Here is a 22,115-nt window from a genome sequence, read left to right on the forward strand (position 1 = left end):
ACAACGTAGAACCATATTTGATTTATATTTAATTTACAAAATACTAAGTTGCCAGATTGATGGTTTTGATTTTTACATATTCTTTATATAAATTAATTTTCAAATTAAAGAACTAAGTAACACAAGAATAAATAACGTATTTTATTAATTAAAAACCCTAACTACAAATTATACTTACCAACAATCCATAATCTATAATTAGAAGGTACATTGTAAATATCTATAAATTTTATCATTTTTGTTCTATTACTTTAATTTTTTTAAAAATTATGCCTCTATATTTAATTTAACAAATTAATTTATATACCTTTGTATTATATTTTATATTGTTTCATATAAATTCTATTTTTACCTATTGTTAGTTATATACTTATGTTACTATGTTAGTATATATAATCACAAATATTTTTATTACCAAGTATATGATCATGACGAGATAACGTATGTAATTGATCCAAACCCGTTACATTTTCAAGCAAATAAATAAATATGAGACCATTTATCCGTCCTGAATTAACTCATAGTAAATAAAAATATTTAGGACTAATATTTTTCTTAATGAATTTTCAAAATATCAGTAGCTGTTGAACTCACACAATACATTTTAAAATTCTAAAGTGGGGCCAAAAACATAATTAATTTTGAAAATATTTAATTATTTTTAGTGGCTTTTTGTCGATTTAAGTAAAATTAGATTATCGTATCAATATGGACGTTAGGTTGGTAGTGTTGTAAGATAGTTTTTTGTCGGATTGTGTCGATGGTGTTTTGTCCATAGAGTAATTACTCTATGGTTTTGTCGAATGGTTTTTGTCGTTATCATGTGACTTTGTGTCGAGTGGCTTTTTGAGATGTTATCCTTTTGTATCAATGTAATTTTGAAACAGTGTTATTTTACAAACAAAACATTTATTTTATTATATAATTTTTAGAGACTTAATGTTGGCAACACATTTTATGCCTCTTTATTTTGATTTAAGTCCTTATCATTTTTCGGAAATCTATCCTTAACTCCAAAATTTCAAGAGCTCAATACTTTACTTAATCTTTTTTTCGAGACCCCGTTCCTAACACTTGTTGAGCATTATTTTATTTCATTCGTGTGTTCCGTGGGCTAATATTTAATCCTGATTTGTAATGTACATGTAATATAACAGTATCATTTTAATGTATTGTTAATCACGTTACTTTCGATTTTTTATTACTTACCAATTCATATTTTCTCCTTAAATAATTGAAAAATCAATTTTTGTTACAACTTAAGTGTTTGATACTTTGTTTTCAAATTTCCGTTATACCAATTACTCATCCTGCACCAACTCAATTTGGTGTAACAGAATCTACCTATGCTGTATGAAACAATTATATAATGGAAACCGATCCTTGTGGCTTAGTTTTACTTCAGATTGTATCTAGAGGAAATGCCATTATTGCCGAAATATTACGGCTTAAGAATTTTATTCCTCCAGTTTATAAGTAAAATATTGTTTAATTTACATTATAGTTATATTTGAATTAAAAGTTAATTACTTCAAGGTTATTATAAATTAATAACTTGTCATTAATTGTATGTATATTTGTGTTATGGTTAGACGTAAATTAGTGGTTAAATTTTTATTTAAATGAAGATCTTATTTTGTCTTAAGTATTGAGAACCATAAAAAAATTAGTATAAAAGAATGATGGCTGACTGTTGTGTATAATAATAACTTGAATTGAATAAAATACTTAGGAAATAAAAAAGGATCAATTATTTTTAGTTATACATTTTTAAATAATAAATAAATGTACAGAAAAAAAAAATAATAAATATTGGTAGATTTAAAATTAATTAATTACAGGTGTTTTTTTTAAGATTTGTTATAACAAATAAATAATATTATAGATATTAATTCAATAAATTGTGATTAAAATAGTAATTGAGTAAGTTATGACAGATATATAGATGTGAGGAAGAATTGATAACAGGTTTTAATTCATATGTATTTCCTAAAATATTGTTTAAAGAGAGAGAGAGTTATAGTAATATATTAACTGTATATTTACAATTTATCGTTATTCAATTTTGGCTATACATACAAACTATAATTAATTACAAAAAGTTTTATAAATTTATTTAAGTATATTAATATGAATAAAATAGAATAATAATTCAATTAAAAATAATCCTATTCAAGATTCAGATTATTAATGATTATTTGTAATTTTAGATTAATCAACAAGCAAGAATTACAAAAATATGGTCAAATAATATTAGATTTTTCCTATTTCAATAATCCAAATGAAGTCGAAAATAAAATAGAGACAAATCCAGTGAGGAAGATTCTATTATATTTAAATTTATATATCTAAATTATGTATTAAATTTTAGGCTTTAAATGATTTAAATGAAGAGTTAAAAGAAAGTAATTTGGAAATCATTAATCAATTCTATTTTTTATTTGAAAATGTATATAAATATGTACGTGATTTAAATGAATATCTGGATGAACTTGAAGAAGGAATTTATATACAACATACTCTTGAAACTATGTTTATATCTGAAGAAGGAAAACAGCTATTAGTAATTATATTTATATAACATTTATATTACAATTATGTGCTTATAGTGTATGTATAGAAAACATTAAGGCTGGATTTAGGAGTATGTTGCCTAAACATTTTTACTTAGCAACCTTAAAAATTATGTGCGTTGAACATTTAGAGGTGTTGCTTATAAAGCTTGTCTTAAATTAGCTTTGATAAACCCAAGTCTGAAAAACTTGAAAATGTTTCTTGTGTTTTCCTCTCCAAGTGTTTGCTTCATTATAATTGGGTGTATTAGAATTTGTTTGGAATTAGGGCATTCTAGTACAACATATTTGATGGTAATTTGTTTGTTACAAAGTTAACATCTCGGAGGCTCTTCTTAGATTATTAGATGTAGGTGTGTAAAACGAGTGTCCAATATGTGTCCCTGTAATAACTACTTTTTCCTATCTGGTTGTGGGAGGGAAGATTTCCATGTGATGACTGAAGTTTTAATTTCTCCAAGTTTATTTTTTTTTTTGACATGAAATTGTTTTCCTTAAATTATATGTGTACACTATTAAGAGTGTATAGTATTATGCTTTATGTTAAATTTAATTTAATTAAAATTTTTTTTGTACTTATCGTTTAAATACAAATTTATGGTGTGGGCCTCTACTCTGCAATATACTCCAAAAACCCTCCAAAGTATGGTCTTGAAAAACCTATAACTACAAATTGTTTTAATAAAATGTTAATTTATAAAATTTCAGTGTGAATCATTATACTTATATGGTGTTATTTTGTTGTTAATTGACATTAACATTGAAGGAATAATCAGGGAAAGATTATTAGTTGCTTATCATCGCTATAATGCTCAAGAGTATAATAATCAAAATTCAATTGAAGATATTTGTAAATTATTACGAAGTACAAAAGAGGGTTCAGCCAGAAAAATATCATCATATCCTATAAACTATTTCAAGTAACTAGTTCAAAAACTTTAATTATGTGTAATTAATAAAGCATGTTAAAATCATAGTATATTTTTATATGTATTTCCAAACCTATTGGATACTCAATTACTTATTTTAATGTAATAGACTTATTAAATTGTTTTTAAAAGTACACTTAACACTTAAGTTACAATTACATTTTGATGAGTGCAGGAAAATTAAAAATGTTTGGCTTAAAATTAAAATAATAATAATTTTGATCTTATTTTTAATCTATCAGTAAAAAAAATAATCTTAATAAAAGTACATTATCTTGACTTATAAATGATCTACTTTGGGAAAAAAAAAAGTTTTAGAGTTATTATTTTCCTGCATCCTTAATAAAAGTATTGATTATAGAATAATATAAACAACAGTTAATTCTTTAATCAATGGTAGAAGGTTAAATATTTGATTTACAAAATAAACTGTTATAGTATTGAATTTATTGCATTTATTTTAATTAAACCTATGTATGACAGTTAAATTATTTTGTAGAAGAGTTCCAGTTAATACAAACTTAATTAATATGACTATTGAAAGATTGAGGTCAGATGATGTATATAACCAATTAGCATTATATCCAAATCCAGATCATAGAAGTATTGCATTTGCAGGTCAAGCAGCAATGCTATTTGTATGTTTATTTTTTAAGCCTAAGATTTTAAATGAAGAATTTGCTATTATGAGAGAAATAGTTGACAAATTTTTCCCTGATAATTGGGTAAATATTTATTTATGTATTATCAATTAAAATAATTTTAAAACAATGTATACAAATATTGTAATAGAAATGTATTATTTGCCTGATTGATACAAAAGTAAGATTAATATGCTCACTATTGAATAGTTATACTGTGTTATTATTTCATGTTCTTATTTATAGGTTATTAATGTATATATGGGAGTTACAGTAAATATAATCGATTCTTGGGAAGAGTTTAGAGCAGCTAGAACTGCTGTAAGCAATATAATTCAAACAACAGAAATTAGTCGCTTAGCAAGTTCTCGTGCTCAAGATTTTCTGGTAAAAATATTAAATGAAAAAATATTTATCTATAATTCATTATATAGGTAAAAATATTGATTACATTTGCTTTAATATTAATTATTGACTATCTTATAACAATTTACAAATTTTTATTTTTATTTTGAGTAGAATTAGGAATTAATTAAAATATTAATAATTTATTTTATTTAAATTTTAAAAGTGTAATTTATTTGAAAATGTGTTTAATTATTAGTCCATATTGTAAAATGTTTAAAGTTATGAACACTAAAAGTTTATTAATATTTATATATTAAATTAATGTATATTACCAAATTTAAATACAATTGTAATCATAAAGATATTTTATTAAAAATATATAATCGTCTATATTATTTATTTATATAACATATAATTTAGTTTCTATAAAACATTCAACTTGCAAGCTTATAAAAATTATTTATTATTTTATGTAAATATTTTTTTTTTAAAAATTACAACTTTTATTAAATAAAATATTTTAAAATATGAACTAATTATATTATTTAAATTTAAAATAAATCTATAATATACGTGTGTATACATGTATACTGTCTATTTGTGCTTATTATTTATTAGTTAATAGTGTATACACTTATTAATAATTACTAATAAAGAATTAAATTAATTATCTAGAACATACCAAAGGAGTTAAATTCAATACTTGGGAATCCCAATATAGAAAAAAAAATATTGGATAACATTAATTCTGTTATGAATTTATATCGGAATTGTAATGTTTTATTAAGATGGTATATATTACATACATCAAAAATTCATCTTCGTAAGTTTAAATTAATTCTGATACTTGTATATTTTTGGTTGTACTATAATATTTATTTATCAACAAATTTATTTATAAATTCAGTTTCAGCTAGTACGCGAAAAAGTAAAATAATTTGTGACCAAGTTTGCAAACAAAGTTTATTTAATGAAAAGAACATTTTTGATTTATTAATAACTACATCAGAATTTGAATTAAAAATAAAACATTTATTTAAAAGTGTAAGTTAATTTTCAACAATTTTTTAGTTTTAATTATATAACTGTTTTTTATGTAGTTGTTAGATGAAAAAGATGCTAGATGGCTTAAAAGAAAACAAGATTGTGTTGAGCGTATGAATGAATTATCAGAAATTTTTTCAGGATTAACAACTATGTCACGAGTTAAGAAAAATGGTATTAATATATAATATATGTATTTATGTCCATTTGAATGATGTATTTTGTATTAATTATTTGAAATTTTTTAAAGAAAATTTACAATTATGGTTTGTTAATATTGGTAAACAAATTGAATCAATTTCTATGGATGATGAAGTTATTGCTACCAGAAAGATCACCCAAATTATTAAAGCTTTAGATGAGGTTCAAGGTAATATACTAGTAATTTAATAATTTATGTTAATATTATTGTGTACTATATTTATAAGTAAATGTTGTTAGAATTTCATCAACTTGCGCATAATTACCAAGTTAGTCAGACCATTGAAGATACACATAATTATCTTCGTGAAATGATGAAAACTCAAAGTGTTAAGGATAATGTTCTAATTGTTCATCAAATTATTGGAGACTTTAGTTATGCTTGGTATCATATTGATAGATTCACAGACTTAATGCGCAATACAATAAAAGATGATCCTTCATTTGTGATTAAACTTCGGGCAACATTCTTAAAAGTAATACTTATTTTAATATAGTAACACATTTTTACTTTACTAAAAAATGTTAAGAAATTTATTTAATTAGGTTTTGTTTCAAAATTAATTATGAATCTTTATTTTATATTTTTTATTTTTTGTACTTTAGCAGAAAAAAATTATGACAAAATATTTTTAAGGCTTCATTTTCTAAAAGTTCATAAGCAAATAACTAAACATTTTTTTGTGTAATTGTTAAAGTAATTTCTCATGTTTCTTGACTTTGTAATACCTTCAATTAATTCATTTTTAATTTAATTTTTTTAAAAAAATCCAAAATGTTATTTAAATTTTTATTCATATTAAACATATAAATGTTAGAACAATATTAAATTTTAATAAATGTTTAAACATTTTTTATAAAAAAAAAATTATTTTTATTTTTGTTTTTTATTATAAATCATATATATTTGATTATGAGTTTCAACTATTAATAACTTTATCAGTTAACATAATTAAACAATTAATATTACTGACACTTGAGATCTTACTGAAATCATGGTAATTGATATAGGTAGGTATGGATCTAAAAGCAATTATTTTGCAGTATTTTATATATTTTTAACCTTTTTTGCTAATCTTTTCATACAATATTTAACAGTTTTTTATTATTTCTATATTGAATTTGTTCTGAGATATTTGATGTTAGCTAATCCAATCCTTCACTTCTTATCGCTTTGGCTTCCCATATTCTGTCAATACATAAGCAGTTATAATATAGTTATATATATCTTTACTAATAATAATAAAGTAATATTTTATATATGGTATCATATGTGTATTTAATTAACATTTTTAGCTGGTATCATGCATGGAAGTACCACTCATACGTATCAATCAATGTGGTAGTGAAAACTTTATGTCAGTTAGTCAATATTATTCAAATGAGTTAGTTGAATATATACGTAAAGTACTTCATATAATTCCTGAGACTATGTTTAAACACATGGATGATATAGCATCGTTACAAACAAATGTTATTACAGAAATACCAACTAGATTAGAAAAAGATAAACTTAATTTCTCTGCCCAGCTTGATAGAATTCTGAAGGTAAAAATATTATAGAAAGTATATTTTATTTTATGTAAATAAATATATTATTAAAAATGTATTTAGGTAGCTAAGTTAACTTATTCTATATCATTAACGATGGAAGGAGTATTATATATGAAAAGTACCCTAGTTGGTGTTGTAAAGATTGATCCTAAACAACTTCTCGAAGATGGAATTCGTAAAGAATTAGTTCAACATATTGCAATTGCTTTACATAACGGTCTTGTATTCAACCCAAAAGCTAAAGTAAATACATATTTTTATTAAATTTAAAATAATTATTTATTTATGAGTTCATTATTTTAGACTAGTGAATTAGTATCCAAACTTGATGCACTTAGTAATATTATGGCTGGTTATCGTCGTTCATTTGAGTATATACAAGATTTCATTGGTATACCTGGCTTAAAAATATGGCTAGAAGAATTAAGCAGAATAATTGGATATAATGTTGAAATGGAATGCAACAGCTTCATGCGTACAAAACTATTAGATTGGCAAAGCAATAATCAGAGCAAGGTTGTACCTGTTCCATCATTTGAACCTTGTGATAATCAATCCATGACATTCATTGGGCGCCTTGCTAGAGAATTAATTAGAATAACTAATCCAAAGTAATAATTCAAATTTTTGTTTCAATCTAGTTTTCTTATAATATAATATGATTGAATGTTAATAATCAATAATCAATAATAAACTTTTTTCTACAACATTGAGATGCTAATCTATGTTACACAGAGTAGCTGTTTATAAAGAACAAACTACTGCATGGTATGATTATAAAACTCATGAAGAAATTATTAATATATGGTTATATTCTAATATAAAAAAATCAATAAGTGTTTGTGGACTTACTGGCTTGGATAAACTCATTGGATTCATGATAGTTGTTGAACAGAAGGTACTTAAGTAATATATAACATGTATTATGTATAACCATAGTCAGTGGTCAAAATGACTCGAGATAAGTGGGGGATGCCTTACAATTCAGATTTTCTGATATCATTATAACATTCTACACACCTTGTGTACCTATAATATTTTTTTTTGTTTTATAGTTCACATAAGGTATATTATTTTAGTCCGTGGGCTCTAAATACGGGTATAATATAGATTGCGAAACGGCTTATATTAAATAACACAATAAGCCGGACATACGGGCTTGAATGTTAAAAACAATTATTTTCACCGAAAAAAATAATTTCTTATATATAAATATAAAAATGATAATAAGTATATAATTTTAAAATACAAATCTTAGAAGGAATGCGTTATTCTAGAAAAAAAAAATTAAAGGGATGAAAACTGTAAATACAAAATAGTAGAGGGATGCTATCCTTCCCTATCTCCCCCCCATTTCGAGCACTGACCATAGTGTATTATATTATTTTGTTTATCACCAGTTATTGATTTTACCTTAATTATAGTTCATATAAAATGTATGAAATTTGGTAATTACTAATAAATAAACATTTATTATTTTGATAACATTTTAGAAACTATTTGAATATATTAAATACAAAGTGATTAAAGATAGAGAAAACTCACAAATTCTTGAAACTATAGCAAAAGAATTGTTATCTCCTGACTTAAATAAAAGTAAGATTTATAATTTATATAGTATAAATGAAACACCTATAATTTTTATATTATCTATGTATATATATGTATATATGTATATATATATAATATAATATATGTATATATATATATGTATATATATTGAATTATGTGTTAGTTATTCAACTATTAAAATTTTAAGTTATTTTATACTGTTTTATTAAAAATTTATAAATTAATATATATATATATATATATATATATATAAATAATATATAAATATATAATATATAAAATTATACAAATAAATATTTAATTGAAAAATTGTATTTTAATTGTAATTTATATTTGATGATTATTGATTAGGTAATTCAATTAAAACATACCAAAAACTTTGTTCGAAAATTCAAAAAATACTATCTATTCTTTTGGAATCAATTATGACAATTGGGCAGCTTCAAATTATACGAAAGCAAATATATTTTGAACTTGAAGTTTCAAGTAAATTAAATGCTAGAAATATATTTGATTGTATAGATACATTGAACAAGTAATACTATATTTTTATGAATAATATCTTAATTAGAATCTATATTTTATTTTGTTTTTATGCAAATCTTAATTTTTACAATACTGATGCACAACATTCATATATTATTAAATATAAAATAAAAAAAAAACAAAGTATACTTCAGCATCCTTAATAAATATTACTCACATTGTAATTAATACAATGTATTAAAAAAAATATTCTTATTATTTTGAATTTAAAAAACATCATCTAAATTTTTCAAAAATTTTGTTTCAAAATATTCACAAGAATGATTAATATACCTAAATTATTTACTACATCTAAAATGCATTTGTATAGAAAAAAGAGAATATTTGAACTTTTTACTCTCTTAGTTGCAGACTAAAAGTAAATATACCCAAATACTTAAAAACATGGATTTCTATTATAATTTATTATTTTGATGTATTTATAATTAATTTTAATTAAAAAAAACAAAAAATAAAAATAAATATACTGTAGGGCTGTGTTAAATGGAGTAAAAACCCACTTAAGTGATCCAGAAAATACACCATATCCAGATAATGATAACCCGTTGTTATCAGAAGTGAGCAAAATGATGGATTGGTCTGGAATTGGAGATCCGTATTCAAAATTATATATTACTGGAGATAATACTCAATGCATATCTTTAATTATATTTTTATTAACAGTAAATCAATTCTCAAAACTCCAATACACAGAAAATTTAGGTTTGTATTCTTAAAAAATAGTTATCAGGACAAGGTAATCTAATTTTGTTTTTATTTATTTGTTTTTTATTAAAGCACTCCTGATGTGGACAAAAATTGGTGATCCTGTTGATGGTGCACCATTATATATTGGTGTACAGTCATTCTTAAAACAATTTCATCCAGATATTATTAAAAAATATTTAGAATATCTAACTGAATATTTTAAATTGCTTATAGGCAATAGTAACAAGTACGTATATTTTTTCTACTTTAAGACTTAATAGAAATATTATTATTTTGTTGAACAATTTAATATTCAAATAAGATTTAAAATTTTGGATTGTGTGTAAAAAAAGATGTAGGAAACCTTGATTTTAATAGATTGGTACTTAAGTATTTTATATATTACTATTTTAAAATGTACTGTGTAGATAGTAGGATCATGGTGTATTATTGAAAATAAAAACATTAGAATGATTTATTATCTAAAATTCTAAAAGTATATTTTTCCTACTTCTTTTTGATTTAATTTATTGTTTTATTTTTTCTTACTTTTGTAGTCAAAATATTTAATATATCTAATGCGTTATTTATTTAAGATTTCATAGTTATTTTGATTTAATTTGTAAAAGTGATAAGTAAACTATTTTATTTTATTTTGAGTATATTATTTTGGAAAATATTTTGAACACATGGTTAATTTGTCAAATATTTTTGCTTTTATCAGATTTATAATTATTTATGTATATTTTATTTATAATTATGAATTCGCCTCCTCTTTAATATTTTTGAAGGAAGAACATTATGCAATATTTAAAGTATAATTTAATATTTTCTATTTGATTGTCCACATTTTTCTGGAACATATTGAATTCACATAATTTTTTAAAGAAAAAGTTTAATATTCTAAGTTAAAAGAATACTCATACTTTTATAATAGATACTTGAAAAATATTACCAAGTTTTAAATTTTTGCTAAATAAAGAATTTATTTATGATGAAGTATCATTTTTACAAATTTATTTTGGATAGTTATTTTGTCCTAAAATTGTCATACATATATTAAAAAATTTATTATGGATACATGATATCATGATATCATTGATAGCATTTTAAACTGATCATTTTTGATTTTCTTTAATTTTTCAATAGTAGTAGCAAGTGCCGGGTTAAGGGGGGGGGAGGCAAAGGGAGCAGCTGCCCCGGTGGAAATTTTTTGACGGCGTCAACAAAAGTTTTGAAATTTTCTTATGCATATACAAGTTTTTAGAAAAAGTGATTCATTTATTAATGAAAAATATTAATAACAATTATATAATATTGTAATTATAATAGTTATATTATAATAAATCGCTGAGTTATTTCGTCAGTGGACGTTCAGCATATTAAGGGTAAAACAATATTATTATTATTTAACGCTCGGATCTATGCATTTTTATTTTCGTTACACTGACATAAAATTGTATTTATTTTATTTTTTATATATCTCTATGTGTGTATTATAATTTATAATCATCAGATTATTAAATTTGATATTGATAGTTTCAAATAATTTATCTACACACTACCAAGCAATTGTTTTTATTATCTCTCTCTCTATTTTTCTCTTTCTCTCGTTATAATTGTCGTCGTTGTTGAGTTCGGTTCACGAATCACGATTGACTGGAAAAAAAAAACGTGCCTAATATTTTATTTTCAATCATTATGAGTGGAAAGCGCATACAAATGGATATAAAAATTAAAAAATTAAAATTGAAGTAAAATTACAGGTACATTATTTATTTTTTTAATCTACTATAGGTACCTCCAAGTGTTGTATAATTGCTTTCTGAAAATATGTATACATTTAAAATTATTAAGTATTTAGCAATTAATTATTTTATTAGTATATGTCTTTACTACCTTCAGGTATTGGTACTATTGGTATTTAGAACTCATAATTGTTATTTAATTGTAAATATCAGAGATGATGTACTAACTCAATGTAGACGACGGCAGAGTTGGGCAAAAACAAATCAAAATAATGAATAAAAAATAAAAGCCTGAATAACTAATTTATTTATGAATAAAGAATAATTTTTTATTCTGAATAATTGTGGTGTACTGAATAAAGAATAAAATTATTCTGAATAGTTTTGTTCGTTAATAAAACAATTATTCAGAATAAATTTATTCGTTAAAATCATGAATGATATTAAATAAATAATGATATTAAATATAAAAGTATAATTAATTTATTTTTGTCAATTATAATATATATTAATATGTATTACCTTTATATATATTATTTAAGTCTAAATAATAAGTATATTATCACTATACATCGTTATTTTGGATTTAAATTTATTATTTATATGATTATAGGGAATAACGAATAACGAATAATGAATAACGAATAACTAAATAATGAATAAAATATAGTAAATAAAAATCTCCGTATAATAAATAACGAATAATAATACAAATTAAAATAATGAATAAAAATAAAAATCAATAATAAAATTAAGAATAAATCAATGAAGAATAATTTTTTATTCAAATAATCAATCGAATAATATTTTATTCGACTAATGCCCAACTCTGGATGACGGAATAAATGAGACTAATAATAAAAATCCAACAGTCACAGCTATCATATATACGTCTATTATAAGGGTTTTATCGTATTGTTTATCGTTTAATCGTTCTTTGACATTGATTCCCTGTCAAAACCACGGTTTAAGATATACGTACCTATATATTTAAGTATATCTTAAACTGTGGTCAAAATAGGAACGTATTTTATGGGGGCGATCGTCCTCCCTGAATACATATTTAAGGAATCGATTATACGAGTAGGTATGTGAGATACACATTACAAATTTTTTTAATGTGGATCATTTTACAATAAAATAAAATTACGCATGGCTGTGAATACTGAATTGGGATTTTTGTCGGGTCCATACTTAGTGAAAAATCAAATAAAACACAAGCGTAACTTTCAAAACACAGACAGGTGTTAAAAAAGAACTACACAAAAGTTGATTCTAAGTGGATCAGACATTAGATTAAAAAAAACTATAAATATTAAGGATTCACCCGATTTAAATATTACCAAAATTTCACTTGTAAATTTTGAGCCTGAATTAAAGAAAAAATTTTAGTCGTCTCCCCTCCCCTCTAGAAGTAAGTCTAAATACACCCCCGGATCAAAACTTATATAAATAGAAAATAGAAATTTCGATATCGATAAAATGTTGGATGTATATCTACGATGTGGTATTTTGATATCGAATATTATTTTGTCATATCGATATCGGTAAAATAGGTCTGATATCGATATCGAAATACATCATTGTGTATCACTAATATTTAATTAAATTTTTTGGGTAAAATAGCAATTTTAAATTGAGAAAAATGTTATTGTAGACAGCTTTGATTTATATTTCGTGAGTCAAATAATATCACTCATTCACCTTGGTTCACTTTTCGAGTAAACCTAACCAAATCTAAAAAAAAATAGGGCTTATGGGTATTGACCAGGTTTTATTATTAAATCATGTTTTTTTATCTTTTCGCCTTTTTTTGTTATTAAAATGAAAATAAATTATATTTTCTAATTGTAAACATTTAAAATTGTTTATACTCTAAAATTTTTGAAAATAGTTCTTCTTTTATTTTGGTTTAAGGTTAATTTGAAATAAAGCTTTGGAGTAACTGATTATTTGATTATAAAACTTAATTATTGATTTAAATAAAATTACAAGAAATTTTCTGTGATTATGAATACAGCTGATAATAAGTTGACATTTATATGTATATGTATAATGTACATTTCATAATAAATTGTAATCTGAAAATCACAAATAAATCTGTCTTAATTTATTTATAGTGCTGAAAATTAAAATAATGCATTAATTAATGATTTTAATTAATTATGATTATTGTTTTCCTTTGTTAAATATAAATATAAAAAAAATAATATTGAATTAATAAATATAATAAATAATAATATTAATTAAATCTAAAATGCAGGCTATTCATTATGCGTCATTTTCTGAAATTTATAATTTTATAGTTTGTATAAAGTGATGAATGTATTTATTTTACAAAGATATACTTTTATGCTAACACTTTTTTAGTAAGTTCACTTTCATTTTTTTCTTTTATATTAAAATTTTAAATCTACAATTAGTTTTGAAAATTAAGTAAAATCTTTTTTTAAATATTGTTTTATTAGTCTTTCTTATTATATTAAAAATTGTGATTTATGAAAGAATATTATATCATTTAATAATCTTTTATGATTATTTTATATTTTTGATTCATTTATTTGTCTGATATTTCTTTGTGCTGTAAAGAAACAAAAAGAAACAAGATTTTCGGTATTTTTTTTTTATTTATTTCTTATTCATCACAATACCTTTAACTTTTTTAATTGTATGCATTATTTTATTTATTGGTATTATTGACTATATTTTTATTTTTAAACCGACTTTTCTATAAAAAAAATGACACGAGAAAAAATATTTTTTACCGATAATACCAGTATACCCCAGCAATTTACCAGTTATTTACCAGTCAAATTATGAAGTTGAATTTTCAATAAAAGTTTTTTTTGCAATGACAATAAATAAAGCACCAGGTCAGATATTAGCCTATTATGTAGTAAATTTGGAAAATAACGGTTCCTTAACAGTATTTTCAAAAGTTGAAATACCTGATCATTTATAAATTTATGCACCACAAAATAAAACTTTTAATGTGGTACAAGAGTTTTGACTTAAAAAGTTATTTGTTAGTATAATAATTCTGCATTTAGAGTTCTATCTAAAATATAATTAGTATATAAACATATGAATAGTCATTACCTATTTACCATATTTACATCATGCATGAGTTTTCCTAATATTAAAATAAAAACTTATAAGTACCTACTCTTAATATTTGTGCTATAATTATATAATTTTTAAATAAATATTAAAATGTACGAAAGTTGTGCATTTTTTTCAATCTAAATTTGAAATTGTAATTACTTTATTCTAAAAGAATTAAATATCTTCTGGACGAGACCGGTAAATTTAGCTGGTAACAATTATAACAAAATTCGGTTTGTCCTCTGTTGTTTCAACAAGGGCGTATTTGGGTTGTGGCCTGGAGGGGAGCAAAATTAATTTTTCTTCAATACAAACTTGAAAATAATTTACAGTTCATTACCTAAAGCTCATGTTTCTGTTATAATGATAACATATTATAATGATAGACTAGTAATTTATATTCTTAATTATTTATACATTATATTTTTTTAAGTAAATCAATGTATTATATTCAACAAAAATAAGAGCCATGGGGCGAGCGAATGCCCTTTTTGCTCCCCCTCAAATACGCCCTTGTGTTTCACTCTCTAGACATAATGTTGGCGGTAGAAGTGTATAGTTCAAATTTATATTGTGTTGGTTTCATAAGACGGTCGAGTCAGTCATATTATTTACATTCAGTGTAAAAATCAGTGATAGGTACATCATCGTATTCAAAAAATAATTCTCAGTGAAAATATATAAAAACGGAGCATCTTATATGGTTAAATAGCTGTAGTTACTCAAACGTATCGCGTAATATTAGTATTTCTATATAGTAAAAACTGTCCAAAGCAGAATCGCATCAGATAAAATAAATGTTCTGTTTTAGACAAGATTTTGACAAGCTTGTACAATTCCATTATATAATTTGTGAATAGAGAGAATTCAATTTAAATTTAATTACAGGTTAGGTTATAATGATTTTATTTTATAACAGATATCACTTCATTACGATGAAAAAGTAAATCGCAAAACTAATTACTAGGGCTCAGATGTTTATGAAATTCCATATTTTTTTTCTATTGATCCAATGTAATGCGGAACTGGATATACATTTGATTAATGTTCTGCTATAAGTATTTAATATTATTTTAATTTTGCATATTTTAAAGTTTTTTTTTATTTTAAATGGATATTTTTTGAGATTTTAAGAATATAAATGAATATTTCGGTACATTTTCAAACATTTTTAAAAAGATTTAAATTAACGGGTAGATAATTGATAAATTATCGAACCATATGATTGTGTTTTTCCCAAATAATTTTTAGATTCAAATTTGATCATATTAAAAAAAAACATTGCATCACAGTGTAACGGGAGTTTATTGATTCCGCCGGCTACTGTTTATATTATTTACATATCGATTCTGCCAGACGCTGTTCACCCCTCCCCTTTGTTATAGTTGATCCCATGTTTAAATTTTATAAAATTATAGTAACTGTTTAATCCAATATAATAATAATTCAATTGTATGTGTATTTAAATATATATATTTACCAAGACTTTGAATATATTTCCACCAATTTTGTGTCAAATGAAATCTGCATACAATGATCCGTATTTCAGGCCGTATTATATTTGCACCAATATATATCTATAGATTTTTCAAAATCGGAAACTATTTTTGATGGAATGAATAATAAATTAATTTCTGAACATTTTCCCACGATGTATTCAAACGATCGTGCATATGTGTCTTTAAATTTGTCTGGTACTAAAAAGTATATAAGTGAAATATAATGTCCTTTCTTAAAAATGTGTATAGTAAGTAGCTGATGAAAATATTTTGATACTATAAACAGTTACGGCGGAATCGATATGTAAATATTATAAACAGTAGTCGGTGGAGTCGATATACGTCCAGTGTTACGCTCATACTGTACATTTTATTCTACATATTTTTTTTAGCTAAAATGCATATTTTATGTTTTTTGTACATATTTTGAATGCATATTGGGTAATTTTTTAGTGTGTAAATGCATACATTCATACATCTTTTTAAGCATTCAAGCCCTAATGTAATTCCATTTACATTAGCATATAGAAAATATAAAATATTGATAACATTCAACGATATTAAATGTTATAAAGGTATTTATTGTTTTTATTCTTTCTGGCGGAAAAATGATAGAATTTAAAAATATTGTTTCTTCAAGTTTTTTTTGTTAAATTGACGACACTAATAGAAAGACTTGGTACATATTTATTACTATTAAATGTGTGGCGATAAAAATAAATAAATTCCTTATACAAATGCAGAAATCGTTTTTCCAATAATTGTTGGTGTAAAAATATTGTTTGATATATGTAATATTCAAATTTTAAAATATTACATTTTCGAATTAATAAGTAGGTATTATTGCGTTTTGATGCTTGACTGTGTACTGTTATTTAATACCACGGCTGTGTAATCAATGTTTCAGAAATTGGATTATTCAATTATGAACTTATATTATATACTTAGTATATATGTGTTGTTTATGTTTCCATCGATAATTATTGCATGATATAAGTGTTACGTATTATTAAATTGCTCATTGTGAATCATTTTTGTTTGCCTCCACTTCCCTTATTCACCGAAATGAATTAAATAATGTCAAATATACACTTCGTATAAACTGTAGTATGAGCATAGTACGGTTAATCCTGCTAGGCCCCTCACTAATTCTAAAGTTACTTACTGTTCTATCGGGTTTAGATTTTTTTTTTTATTACTTATATCCATTTCGTCGTCATAAATGTTCATATTCCAATATTTTATATTATAATAAAAATTAAATTATAAGTTACAAGAACTAGACTCCATTATCAGTTTTCAGCTATCTCGTATAATATGTCTTACAAATTTTATAAATCTTTTTTTACAAAACACAAATAACAATCAGCTTTTCACTGTATGATATATCGGGTATGGTTGAATTGCAATTTTTTTAGTCGAATTGCACTTGGATTGAAAAAAGGTAATGGTCGAACTGCACTCGTGTAAAAAGCAGGTAGTGGTCGAACTGCACTTCGACTCAAAAAAGTATTTCAATAAAATTATCATGCATCTGAAGGGGTTAGATTTATTTTATTTAGTTACATTTAATACCATTTAGTAAGTTGGTAATAGTTTTTAAATAATATAATATTTATACTATTATTAATTTTTATTATTATTATTATTTTAACTATTTTTAAAATAAGTCATAGGAAAAGTTTTTATAAAATGTATATTTAATTATACATTATTACAGTTAGTGTTTTGGATGATACTGATACCGATTATTTTACAGTAATTCTTTTTTTGCATTTTTTGACGATTTTAGTGCATTTTCTTAGTTTTTAGAGCATTTTTCATAAAATGAACAAAAATCGTTGTGATAATAAAAGACTTTCAGCAAAATTATACAGTACGACAAGTTATCGTTGATAATAATTTTATCACAGCTAGGCCTTTCCACTCAAATTATCGCCATTATATAGTTAGCTATTGGTTATAATGTATTATTATTTTATGAAAAATGCTCTAAAAACTAAGAAAATGCACTAAAATCGTCAAAAAATGCAAAAAAAAAATTACTGTATTAAGTTTTTACTTAATAGTACAAATTTTATTTCAATTTCATCACATTAAAATAATAAATAAATTACTAATTATAAATTTATTTTTTATTTTAATAAAATGTATCAACCATTTATCCGTGCTAATATATAAAATCAATATTTATGTGGCATATTAAAAAATTTGCCGTACAGACCGATTCCAGACAACTCCATTCAAAATGACAAAACCTGAGAACCCTATTTAAAGTCTACAATATTATACACTTTTATGACTGTAATATACTACATTACAGCCCATATCAATTAACAATTTCATAATAAAATTGAAAATTGGTTTTATTTTCATTTTTTTAATTATATTATGGCTTTTGGGAACTCCAAATTATTTTATTCGTTGCAGTCATGTAAGATATGAATATACTCGTATTTTTAAAATTCTTTTACATTTTTTTTTATAATTGTATGGTAAGTAACGTACTTTTTTTAAGTATTTAAAAGTATCTATGAGTACTTTTTTTTTTATCAAGTATTCAAATACGTATTTTAAATACTTCTGAAAACAGTTATCTATATATATATATATATTTTAATACTATTTAAAAGTATTTTTTACAAGATTGGTGTGTACATCAGTTTAGTTAAAACTTTGATTTTATTAACAATGAAATACATCAATATTATAATAGTTGTGTCAATGGAAACAAATTACTAATGTTTTTTTGTGTTTTGTTTTTACAGATGGATCGATAAGAATGAAATACCTAATGAATATTATGTATCTAAATTTTATATCGAAAGATTTATGTTTATTGCTAATATAGATCAGCAAATATTTTTGGACATGGTTCCATTCTTTTTAATTAATTTACTCGAAAGCGGAAAGGATTCATCATCTAAATAAAGAAAATAGTAAAACCGTATAATGTACACAACTTTTTTTTTTATAACATTTTTTATATTACATAAAATAACAATCAAAATTAATGTAAACTCTATCAATCTTAAGAAAAATAAATAAATAATTTTTATTCTTTTATCATTATATTTTTTATTATATGTCTTTTCACACACATACGTACAACGCATGCTGATTCATTCAACGTTCATTATAATAATTATTATAAGTTCAAATATGTATCATGTGTCTGCCGAGATAAAAGAAAAGTCAAGATAACAATATTTTTAAAAAATAATGGTTAAGGCAACATTTTGTATTCTCCTTACTGCAATGTTGTCCTAATGAAATGTTTTTATTGTTGAATCGCGTGAGAGTCGTCAATTTATTCAAGTATAATACTATATTATACTATAATTTCTGTGCCAAAAGGTATTCATAAAGGTTTACGGACGCAAAAAAATTTCTAATTCAATTATGTCCGTTGTAAAACAAAAACGTTATGTTCTAGACGTGATTTTTACCTCGTTATTTGGTTGCCCTATTATTATCTAAACCACTGTTAAGTATTAAAAGATAAAAAAAAAAAATATATAAATATTATATGTAGGGCCCGGAATTATATGCACTAAAAACGTACGAATATGCATGCATTTATGCGATGGTTATCATTCAAATATACATTCAAAATATGCAAAAATATGAAAACAAAAATGCATGTTTATTAATTATTAAATTTATATAATTTTAAAATGTATACAATTCATTAAATAATTAATATTCAACAATAAATATACTTTAAAATATATCAACTGTATTTTATATATATTATTGAACTGTATGTTGTATTGAAATTAAATTGTATTTTGAACACTCACTCATCTAGGCAAACAAAAAGTCACAAACGAAAATCAATCAAATGAAACAAATCAAGTGGATTTTTATAATATTTTTAAAGTTACCTGGAGAGTTACTATCGTATTGATACTTTTAGCAAACTTTATCTTACCTTATTATAACACAAAAATCAAATTATATAAAAGTACGATTCACGGAATTTACGATGAACATGTGCTAAGTAATAAATAATAATATTAATAACTTCGAAGTATTTTTTTCTATATATGCATTATATTTCGAAAAATGCTAAAATATGCATAATAATTTGAAATGTTCCAAATATGCAAAAATATACCAAATTTAATTTCGTATACCAACATATTAGATTAAGATTCATATTTCTGTCTTACCTAGCTACTATTTAATTTATATATAAAAAAATATGCAAATGCATACAATTCTGGGCTCTAATTATAAGTATTTTGTGTAATCGCGAAAAAGAATGAAAGTATAAAATTGGTCTAGGAGTCATATTTTAGTTAAAAATAAAAAACTGAACGAATTAGTGTATGGAGGATATGTATATGTACTCGTATGTTCGTAATAAAATGATATAAAGAGGATTTTCACACTTATGTAGTTATAAAGAACATTTCCGGGCATTATTCTCTGGTATCTAAGTCCATGCTGTAAATCACGGTTAAAAATATACATAAATATAAATATATATATATATACAAATATATACTTCTTAAACTGTGCTGTACGTAAACACAACGTAATAATCATAGGCGTGTCCAGACCTCCATGGCTGGAGAGGCCAGTTGTAAAATTAAAATTTTTTAATTACTACGCGATTTTTAATCTATATCTATATTTGCTACTTATTTTTGTTGTATAGAAATTATATAGCACCTGGAATTTTTTGACCCTACCAAATTAAAGATTTTCTTGATCTTAAAATTGGTTTCCTATGTTATTACAACTATGAACTATTAATTAAGGCCTATTAACTAATGAGCTACTTAGTTATTTTTTATAAATATTTTATCAACTATACATAAAACTTCTCTATACGCCTTATTACCGTTATTTTACAATAAACAGTTATTTATCAGTTTGGTTAAACAAGTAATTTATTAAAATATTATAAATAATAAAATTCAATATAACATATAATATAATATATCAATCTATACTATATATAAAATTGTAAGAGTTTTTCTTCGACCGCACTAACCGAGAAAACTACTGAATCGATTTGGCTGAAATTTTTTTTGGCTGAAACCCGACACTCTGCTGAAGGTTTTAGTACAACTTTTGTCAGAAAAAAATTTCATAAAAGTTCATAAAAAATTAAAAACAATTGTACATATATTGTACATGTACCTATATTATCAATCCGAGATTGATTATTTAAATATTAAAGCACTTCAAATTGGACGAATGACTATATTATGTCCTAAGTGCCATGCAAAAAATGGAAAGATGAAACCCATGGACTTTACTGCGTTGACGGTAAAGTTGTTTTACACCAATTTCAGGATCTTCCAGACCTAATTAAAAGTTTAATTGATAATTCTTACCCTCTATCAAAACATTTCTTTGATAATTCTAGACGGTATAATACTCTGCTTCAAATGACATCGTTTAGAGCAAACGAAATAGCTGAGGGGAACTTCTTGCCCTCTTTTAAAATTCAGGGTCAAGTGCATCATTTAATAGGTAGTTTATTACCCGAAATTGGAAATAATGCTAAATGTTTACAAATATATTTTATGTCAGAGTCGGATCAAATATCTATTCGAACAAATATGATTCCAAATTTAAAAAGAGGTCTCATTGAATCATTGCAAACAGTTTTGCGTGAAAATAATCACCTCATACAGAGCTTCAGACCTAA

General features: G+C 23.6%; 1 protein-coding gene across 1 annotated transcript; it reads left to right on the top strand.

Annotated features, from left to right (window-relative positions):
• The first annotated feature begins 1,369 nt into the window (after window positions 1–1,369).
• Window positions 1,370–19,444, top strand: LOC112686651 (WASH complex subunit 5). Its single transcript, XM_025559038.1, has 20 exons — window positions 1,370–1,476; window positions 2,211–2,313; window positions 2,372–2,563; window positions 3,282–3,493; window positions 4,002–4,227; window positions 4,390–4,530; window positions 5,167–5,314; window positions 5,399–5,535; window positions 5,592–5,709; window positions 5,786–5,905; window positions 5,977–6,212; window positions 7,033–7,284; window positions 7,351–7,533; window positions 7,594–7,901; window positions 8,026–8,188; window positions 8,784–8,886; window positions 9,214–9,397; window positions 9,881–10,110; window positions 10,186–10,342; window positions 19,216–19,444. Exons 1-20 carry the CDS (start codon window positions 1,370–1,372, stop codon window positions 19,376–19,378), a joined length of 3,483 nt encoding a protein of 1,160 aa, XP_025414823.1. The 3' UTR covers window positions 19,379–19,444.
• Window positions 19,445–22,115: the final 2,671 nt, after the last annotated feature.

The sequence above is a fragment of the Sipha flava genome, unplaced genomic scaffold (assembly GCF_003268045.1).
Source record: "Sipha flava isolate LNK unplaced genomic scaffold, YSA_version1 321_pilon_pilon, whole genome shotgun sequence".
In the NCBI taxonomy this organism is placed as follows: domain Eukaryota; kingdom Metazoa; phylum Arthropoda; class Insecta; order Hemiptera; family Aphididae; genus Sipha; species Sipha flava.

Coding starts and splice junctions, on each gene's coding strand:
- LOC112686651 (XM_025559038.1), top strand. CDS start 1,370: ATGGAAACCGATCCTTGTGGCTTAGTTTTACTTCAGATTGTATCTAGA. Junction 7,902..8,025: donor ATTAGAATAACTAATCCAAA/GTAATAATTCAA, acceptor TATGTTACACAG/AGTAGCTGTTTATAAAGAAC. Junction 8,189..8,783: donor TGATAGTTGTTGAACAGAAG/GTACTTAAGTAA, acceptor ATAACATTTTAG/AAACTATTTGAATATATTAA.